Genomic DNA, 9,797 nt, shown 5'->3' on the forward strand with positions numbered 1-9,797 from the left:
TCCATACAAATTTTAGGATTATTTGTTCCATTTCTTTGAAAAAAGTTGATGGTATTTTGATAGAGATTGCATATCCACATCCTTGCCAGCATTTGTCATCTCTTGTCTTTTTTTTTAGGACACAAAGTTTGCTTTAAATATTTTTTGGGGGGAAAGGACACCACACTTCCACTCAGTTAAGAGAAACATTTTTACAGTCTTGAGGTCTTTTATTTTCTTTACATTTATCATGCCATGAATTCATAGGGAATGGGTTCCAGCAGTTCGGGCTCCTTTCCATTGGTTCTCACAATGTGTGCTTCTCTGGGTGGGGCACGCTGGTGCTTCAGTTGAACCCAAGTACCTTTCTCTTTGGCTTCCTTCTTTTTCTGATCATTTTCCTTCACACGCTTCAGAAAGCTATCTCCGCTCTTGAGTGTTTAGTATGCTCAATGTGTACATTAATTCTCTTGGCAAGAATTATACCCTTAACTTGTTTGTTTACAACAGTGCCAACAGCCTACTGAGTAACATTGTCGACTCTTCCAGTTTTGCCATGGTAACATTTGCGGGGCATTCCTTTTTGAACAGTGCCCATTCCCTTGATGTCCACAATATCATCTTTCTTATAGATTCACATGTATGTGGCCAAAGGAACAACTCCATGTTTTCTAAAAGGCCTAGAGAACATATAGCGGGTACCTCTCCTTTTTCCCTTTGTGTTGGTCATTTTGGCGAATTACTGGAAGATGGCAGTTCCCGGCCAAAAGGCTGTCATCTCTTGTCCTTTTGATAATAGTTGTCCCAACAGGTGTTAAATGGATAAAGAAGTGAATATTCCACTATATGTATGTGTGTGTGTGTGTGTGTGTGTGTGTGTGTGTGTGTGTGTATCTGTCTGTGTGTATCTGTATACATATACACGTATCTGTGTCTTTTATCTACCTGCCTATCTATCTGTCTACATAGTGGAATATTATTGAACCATAAAAAAGAAGGAAATTCTGCTATTTGCACAACATGGGAGAGCATTATGCTAAGTGAAAAGAGCCAGACAGAGAACTGCATTGTAGCACTTATATTTGTAATCTGGGAGAAGAAAAAAAAAGTCAAACACATAGAAACAGAGTAGAATGGTCCTTGTCAGGGCTGGGGTTAGGGGTAGGGGAATAGGGAGCTGCTAGTAAAAGCGTACAAATTTTCAATTATGAGTAAGGTCAGTGGATCTCATGTATGCTAATACTGTATTGTATAACTGAGATTTACTAAGAGAGTAGAAATTAAGTGTTCTCATCACACAGACACAAAATAATAACTCTATAATGTGGTAGGTATGCTAATTAACTTGAGAGTGGGTCCTTTCACAACGTGTATGTATATCAAATCATCCTATTGTATACTTTAAATATATTACAAGTTTATTTGTCAAATATACTTAGTAAAGCTGAAAAAACAAAATCCCTCAGTATTTAGGATGAAACTACTTTTAGTTTGGCTTTCATTTTATTCTTAATCCTTAAAATTGTGAGGTTTTTTTGTGGGATTTTTGTTGTTGTTGTTGTTGTTTTTAAAGATCTTATTTAGGGATGCCTAGGTGGCTCAATCAGTTAAATGTCTGCCTTTGGCTGGGATTATGATCCCAGGGTCCTGGGATCAAGTCCAGCATCAGGTTTCCTGCTCGGTGGGGAGACTGCTTTTCCTCTGTCCCTCCTCCCACTCGTGCTCGCTCTCTCACTCTCGCTCTCTCAAATAAATAAAATCTTAAAAAATATATCTTATTTATTTGAGGTGGGGAGGGGCTGGAGGGGAGGGAAAAAGAATCTGCACTCAGCACAGAGCCCAACACGGAATCTGAAGCAGACCACACACTGAACATAGAGCCCAACACAGGGCCCAATCCAATGACCAGGAGATCATGACCTGAGTCAAAACCAAGAGTCAGACACTTAACTGACTGAGCCACCCAGGCACCCCAGTTGTGAGGTGTTTTACAAAATAATTGGAAAAATTAAGTTTGATTCTTTTTTTTTTTTAAGATTTCATTTATTTGTCTGAAAGAGAACAAGCAGGGGGAGCGACAGGCAAATGGGGAGGAAGAAGCAGGCTCCCTGCTAAACAGGGAGCCTGATGTAGGGCCCGATCCCAGGACCCTGGGATTATGACCTAAGCTGAAGGCAGATGCTTAACCAACTGGACCACCCAGGCAACCCAAGTTTGATTCTTATTTAATCTAAAAATACATAGATATCTTTGGGTAGAATTTAGGGTCTCAATTTTCAAGATAGTTGATAAAAGGAAAAGCTGATTGGGGTGCCTGGCTGGCTCAGTCAGAAGAACATGTCACTCTTGATCTTAGGGTTGTGAGCTTAAGCCCCATTTTGGGTGTAGTGATTTCTTAATTTTTTTTTTTAAGATTTATTTATTTAGGGGCACCTGGGTGGCTCAGTCAGTTGGGCATCTGCCTTCGGCTAGGGTCATGATCTCAGGGTCCTGGGATCAAGGTGCACATCAGGCTCTCCGCTCAGTGGCGAGTCTGCTGAACCCTCTCCCTCTGTGATCGCTTTTGCTCTCTCTCAAATAAATAAATAAATAAATAAAATCTTAAAAAAAAAGTTTTGTTTTTGTGTTTTTCGGGAGAGGAGCAGAGGGAGAGAAAGACTCCCAAGCTGACTCCCTGCTGAGCGTGGAGCCTGACACGGCCCGATCCCAGGAACCATGAGATCATGACCTGAGCTGAAACCAAGAGCTGGATGCTCAGCCAGCTGAGCCACCCAGGAGCCCCAAGATTATTTAATTTTTAAAAATCTTATTTTATTTTCTTTATTTTAAAGTAAGCTCTACTTGCAACGTGGGGCTTGAACTCATGACCTTGAGATCAAGGGCTGCATGCTACACCAGCTGAGCCAGCCAGGTGCCCCAGAGATTACTGAAATAAATAAATAAAAACTTAAAAGGAAAATTATTTGTTACAATTTTTATGTGGACTATAATGTGAGTCTAGTATATTCCAGTAGTAAAAGGTAACTTACACTTTTTCAAAAGAAAATGAAGTAGAATTCTTTTTTTTTCTCATAGCACAGTTTAGATCTTTTAACTTTTTTTTTTAAGATTTTATTTATTTGTCAGAGAGAGAATGGGAGAGAATGGCAGGCAGAGGGAGAAGCAGGCTCCCCACTGAGCAAGGAGCCCGATTCGGGACTTGATCCCAGGACCCTGGGATCATGACCTGAGTCAGAGGGAGATGCTTAACCAACTGAGCCACCCAAGTGTCCCTAACATTTTTTTTTTGAGAGGAATTTTTATGTTCCATAGTGGTTGCGTTTTTGGTTGTTTCTATATATCCCATTTCACCAGTGACTTTTTACAGAGTGAAATTCTGTACAATAGGAAAAACTCTTAGCCTCTTCATTTCCCTCACTTACTAGTAAGTCTGGATATAATATAATTGATGAATATAATTTTACGTCTGGTGTATCTAGTTTTAGGAAATACATTTTAATTGAAGAGGCAGTATAAAATGCTTTGCATATTGATGAGATGGTCTCATATAACAGATGTTTTGAACACTCTTAAATTTAAATATTCATTATGTGATTTTGTATGATTTATCCTTATATCTCATAAAATGATGCACACCCATGTTACAGTTTCATTCCTTGCTGGTTCCAGAGAAATGTATTCTGTATCTATTGTTTAGAAATAATACATTTAGTAAAAGAAACTAAATATATGTTTAATAGTTTGAGAACATAATAGGTAAAATTTATTAAAGATTTTTATTTATTTATTTTAGAGAGAGAATGTGTGTGCCTGTGCCAGGCCTGTGCCCTATCTCTCAGGGCAGAGGGAAAGGGAGGGAGAAAACCTCAAGCAGACTACTGCTGAGCACAGAGCTTGAGGCAGGGCTCAATTCCATGACCCTGAGATCATGACCTGAGCCAAAATCAAGAGTCAGACGCTTTTACCAACTGAGCTGCCCTTAATAGGTGAAATTAAAATATAATTGTGACAGCAGTTTTTATTTTCAGTACTTTTCAGACTTTATTATATACCTATGTTTTTATAGTACAAATATACAAAATGCCAATGGAGCTCTGTTGTGATTTGCCCCAAACCTTCTTTTTAGATTTGATCCAGACCGGTTTGATGATGAATCGATGATGAAAACTTTCTCCTTGCTTGGATTCTCAGGCACACAGGAATGCCCAGAATTGAGGTGAGTGATAGAGAAAGGAAAGATGCCAGATTTTATACTTAGAATTTTGATGATGACTGCTGATGAGAATGAGCAATCTATATAATTAAAGCGTAATTTTTAATCTTTAGTAACCAGTCAACTTTCTTCCTGACTAGGTTTGCATATATGGTGACCACAGTACTTCTGAGTGTATTGGTGAGGAGGCTGCACCTACTTTCCGTGGAGGGACAACTTATTGAAACCAAGTATGAACTGGTAACATCATCCAAGGAAGAAGCTTGGATCACTGTCTCAAAGAGATACTAAAATTTTATACATTTAACTTTCTTGAGGATATTGATGGTTTAAAAAGTCTGTATTGAATCCTTTTATAAATCAAGTAATACTATGGAATATAAATACCTAAAGTACTTCATTATGTAAACTTGGGTTTTTGCATATCAGACTTTCTTAATGCATGATATACATTCATACTTATTACATCAATATAATGATAATTTTAACAGGAAGCTCTCTGTTTTAATTTTTGTTTTATCATGTTCTTTTTTTGTTGTATTTTGCTTTTTGTTTTGTTTTGTTTTATCACTTTCTATGCCATTATCTTCATATTATTTTTCTTAGTTTGATCGCTAATATTCTTGAAGAGAAACATTATTTTCCACACTTTGGGGAATCATGTTTTCTGAATATTCATAAAAGGGAAACATAATCCTAACTTCTTTTCATACTTTAAATCATTTCAAAGGGGGAAAACAAGGACTTCCCATAATTTTATTTCTTGGGTAATTTTATGTCTTGGACTAATATTTTTATTTTCTAAATATAAATTAGCTTATGTTTAATCATCATTATTAGGTTGAATAACCCACCTTGTATTTGCTTACTTTTATGCCTCCCAGATAATAGTGTTCATTTCATGACTTATACAAGGCTCATCGTTTTAAATGGTTCTGAGTCATTTGGAAATGACTGAATGTGTTTTGAAGTGCTCCTTCTAAGTAACAAACTAAGATTGAGGCTTGTCTTTCCTTCTGTTTTGCTGGAAATTTTAGTAGCACTATATTACTTCATCATTTCTCATTTGTGGGACAAACTGAATTACTAATTTGTTACTATTACATCATATTATGTCACATAATGAACTTAATGATTAAGAAACAAGAAAGCACTAACCACAAACCAAAACCAAATTTTAAAAAAAACACACATTGCAAAATATATGACAGGGATAATATCCATATGATATATAAATAGTTTGAATAAATTGGTAAGAAAACATAATAGATAAATGGCCAAAAGACATGAATAAACAACTTTTAGAAGGGGAAATAGCTATTCAACTTTTAGAAAAAAGGGTCAGCCTCACTAGTAAGCAAAGAAATATTGGGGCTATTTAAAAAATATTTTTAACTGTCTGAAAATTTACACTGAGTACTGATAAGTTTTATATTTAATACTTTTTTATTGATAGCACTGTAGTTTAGTCCACTTTTTTTGGTTACATTGTTCTTGAAAAAAAAATTTTTTTAAGACAACAACTGGAGGAAATATGCCAAGTGCAGATAGAGAGGAAAGGAAGAAAAATGATAACTGTTTGCAAGTGGGTTTATTTTTGACACTGCTGAATTCCTCTTGTAATTTTAGTCTGAAGATTGTACCCTAGTTATTGAGGTATTTTATGCTGTGTTTATGGTCAGATAGCTAACATTTTAGAACTAGTTAGGAGTGATTAAGATAGAATTTAAGTAATTAGATGCAGCTTTTATTTCTGACAAAAATATTTAATTTATGGAATAATTTAAATTCTAAAACTGTAAGTGAAATGTATTCTTAGTTCCCAGCATCATGTTGTTTCCAAAAAGGCACACTGTTAAATTCCCTCCCATCATTTTGTATGGTTTTGTGTATATAGAGCATCTTCCTTTGTTATCCAAGTACCTTAATTGGTTTGGAAACTGGCAATGGAAAGTTAAGAGTAGGCACTTGATATGTAAACCAAGTGTCAGTAAAATCAGATGAGATAAGTGGAATTTTAAAGCAAGTGAGACCATGGGGCGCCTGGGTGGCTCAGGTGTTAAGCGACTGCCTTCGGCTCAGGTCATGATCCCAGGGTCCTGGGATCGAGCCCAGCATCGGGCTCCCCGCTCAGCGCAGAGCCTGCTTCTCCCTCTCCCACTCCCCCTGCTTGTGTTCCTTCTCTCGCTGTGTCTCTCTGTCAAATAAATAAATCTTTAAAAAAAATAAAAAAATAAATAAAGCAAGTGAGACCTGATCAGCAATGATCAAGGCAAAAACAGGGCAGCTGAGCCAGAGAGTGAGAGAATTGGCATATATCCAAAAATGAGCCACTGTATAATTACTAATAATGATTTGAATCAAGGAAAATAAGAGAATCAGCTAAATAAGCACATTTTATCCATGGTTACGTGACCGACTTAAAACATTACACATAAATTATCTTCTAGAGGATTTTTTAAAAATAAAAATACTGTCAGTCCATTCACTGTTGTTCTTACTTGGCCCTTTGTGTTTATCAAAAGACTGGAATTGAAGTAGCCTCAGTGTCACAAATGGCTTGTAGCTTGACTCTAAGCAGGACTCTTAAATTCTGTAGCTTTTTGGGTTTTTTAAAACTATTTCTTACCTGATTTTGATATGCATTCTTTTCAACTGTTGAGAAGTTTACTGTTAAAAACACCAGCACAGGGCACCTGGGTGGCTCAGGCGGTTAAGTGTTTGGCTCTTGATTTCAGCTCAGCTTGTGATCTGAGGGTTATGAGATTGAGCCCTGGGTCAGGCTCTGCGCCAGGTGTGGAGCCTGCTTAAGATTCTCTCTCTCCCTTTCCTCCTTCCCCCCTTCTCTCTCTCTTCCCATCTCTTAAAACAAACAAACACATTTTTTTATGGAAAGAAAGGGTTCTTCCACACTTTGTGCTAATAAAATTCAAAGCAGAATTGATTCTGTGCATGTGTTTGGGAAAAATGAAAAACTCATGTGCTGTTTTATCTGGCCCATAAATGTGCAGTTCCATTTTCTTATATAAGTAGATTCTATCTTATTTATAGACCCTATGTAAAAATTTGTTTGTCTTATTTTAAAATAGTTTATATTTTAAAAACAAAATGTTCTATTTTTTGTCATGAAAATTATATAGGCTTGCTGTAGAAAAATCTTGGAAATACAGAAACACAGAAATAGGAAATTCAGTCACCTGTAGTCCCACTACTTGGAGTTAGTTGTAAACTTCTGGGGTAGATGCTTCTACTCTCTTTTATATCCACTTGTAATTTTTACAGACATATTATATATAATATTCTCTTCATGTAATATCTGATGAACTAGTATTGTTTTCTACAATTGAAACATTAATATTCTCACTCAGAACGTAAGTGCAGATTTTCATCATTCTTTTTCTCTCCTGTTTCCCTTTGTGGGTATTGTTATTCTTTTAAACTTTAAGATTTTATTTATTTATTTATTTGTCAGAGAGAGAGAGCGAGCGAGCACAAGCAGGGGAGCGTAGAGGGAGAAGCAGGGTCCCTGCTGAGCAAGGGCCCTGATGTTGGGACTTGATGGGAATCATGACCTGAGCTGGAAGCAGACGTTTAACCGACTGAGGCACCCAGGCATCCCTATTCTTTTCAACTTTAAAAATGGCTTTACTTCTTCCTCCATTTATCAAAACAGTAATTTATATTTTGTACATCTGAGTTGCTAAAGCCATAGAATAGCCTATGGTGTTGAAATGAGCATTTAAAAAATGAAATTATTCTTCTATCCTAAGAAAAATATTTAATTCAGATTGAGGTGGCATTTCAACTTTTAAGAGGAAATCTTAAGAATTTCTATTGTTTTTGAACTCTGGGGCAAATAGATTAAGATTCTTCCCTTGAAACCATCTTCATTTTTTTTCCTACAGATCCATGAAAAGTGCAGTTAACCCATAAAGTGTGCTTTTTCACATGTGGTTATGATGACAGATTGAAAACTGCCTAAACACAATTCTACTGAGTCTGTAAAAGTGAGGTCGTGACCAGTAAACATCAGGGTGTAGATTTAGTAGCCCTGAGAGGATAGCTTGTGAGAGAAATGGACACTGTTTTCAAGGGCAGGTTTATATAATATCAACAAATTGATACGAGTGACCTTATTTATCTTCTTAGCCAGCCCTTTGCCTGTTTTCTAAGTTACTAAAACCAATTATTAAGGTAGAAGGGGAGGGCACAGGAGGGCAGGTAGGACAACAAAGCAGTTACTGTTACTACAGAAGTCAGAGGAAATCAGCACAGCCAGAAAGGCTTCGTACAATGTTGCTTTGAGGCACCCAGAGTGACCTCCACTGACACAAAGGAATGAGACTGAAATTTACAGCAAGAGGTAAGTTCCAAGTAGAAGGGGGAGTGGAAGGAGCGTTTGTTATAAAACAAATACTTTATATACCTATCTCATTTAGTCTTTTAGAGCGTGACAGTAGATTCAGTGACAAGCTAAAATAGTTTTTCATTCCTGCTGGAAGAAATACTATAAATGAATACAGGCATGTACTTGCTAAGAAATAGAAAGTAAAAGATCTAAATTTCAAATTATCTTAGTATCTTCAGTGAGGTTTATTGTGTATTTTGTTATTTAAGAGGGAATCAAGCAATAGTTTCAAATGATATAGTGTTCATAATAACTAAAGAAAATGACTAAAAAGGGTATTGTAAGAGCAGTATTAAAATAAAGAAATCTTAAGGGGGCGCCTGGGTGGCTCAGTTGGTTAAACCGCTGCCTTCAGCTCAGGTCATGATTCCAGAGTCCTGGGATGGAGCCCCGCATCGGGCTCCCTGCTCATGCAGGAAGCCTACTTCTCCCTCTGCCTGCCGCTCCCCCTGCTTGTGCTCTTTCTCTCTCTCTCTCTCTCTCTCTCTCTCTCTCTGTGTCAAATAGATAAAATCTTAAAAAAAAAACAAACACAGTCAAAAGAAATCTTAAAGAAAACTAATGCTACCAACTCAAGCGTAGCTGTATAACTGATTAAATTTTTTCCTATTTCTACATAACGTATATTTTTACACATTGCAATCATAACTATATTGTTTGCTTAGTGAATTTTCAACATTTTTCTTTGTTACTTTTATAAGGGTTTTGGGGAAATGATTTTGGGGGGTGGGATGGGAATAGATTTGAAAATCTGTAAATCAAACACTACATTTATTTTGATGACCCCGAGTGAATGGATAATTGTAAAATTGGAGTTGGGAGCCGTTTTGTAAAACATCCAGGTGATAAACCAAAGGGCAGGAAATGACATTCCTCGTCCAGTTCCACTCCCTTGTTGAATCTAGAGACTGGGAATGGATCTTGTTATATAGCAGGTGATGAGATGGCATGAGCAAATAATATCCTGTTTGGTAATTTTATTTTTTTAATTTTTGTGTTTGGTAATTTTAAAAACCACAAATTTATTTATATCTAAAAGACTTGCAAATTCTTGTTACAATTTTTAACACAGAAGAGTAGGAAATAAAACTGTGTACTTGACCATTGTGTTATAAAGTTGTAAAGTGCCTGTCTCCAAAAAGACAATCAATAAATATTTTTGAATAAATGAATGAGATCTTCATTGAGGTTTTCTGT

The 9,797-nt window shown here is 36.5% G+C and overlaps 1 protein-coding gene across 4 annotated transcripts in view; it reads left to right on the plus strand.

The window, feature by feature from the left end:
* Positions 1-9,012, plus strand: part of LOC113919920 (cytochrome P450 20A1) — a 75,409-nt gene extending 66,397 nt beyond the window's left edge. For all 4 annotated transcript variants that reach the window (XM_027589895.2, XM_035726661.1, XM_035726660.1 and 1 more), the window contains 2 exons: positions 4,106-4,195; positions 4,333-9,012. In XM_027589895.2, the coding sequence (XP_027445696.1) occupies positions 4,106-4,195; positions 4,333-4,483 (241 nt within the window). In that variant the 3' untranslated portion in view covers positions 4,484-9,012. The remainder of the gene's footprint in view (positions 1-4,105; positions 4,196-4,332) is intronic.
* Positions 9,013-9,797: the final 785 nt, after the last annotated feature.

The sequence above is a fragment of the Zalophus californianus genome, chromosome 3, assembly GCF_009762305.2.
Source record: "Zalophus californianus isolate mZalCal1 chromosome 3, mZalCal1.pri.v2, whole genome shotgun sequence".
Lineage (NCBI taxonomy): Eukaryota > Metazoa > Chordata > Mammalia > Carnivora > Otariidae > Zalophus > Zalophus californianus.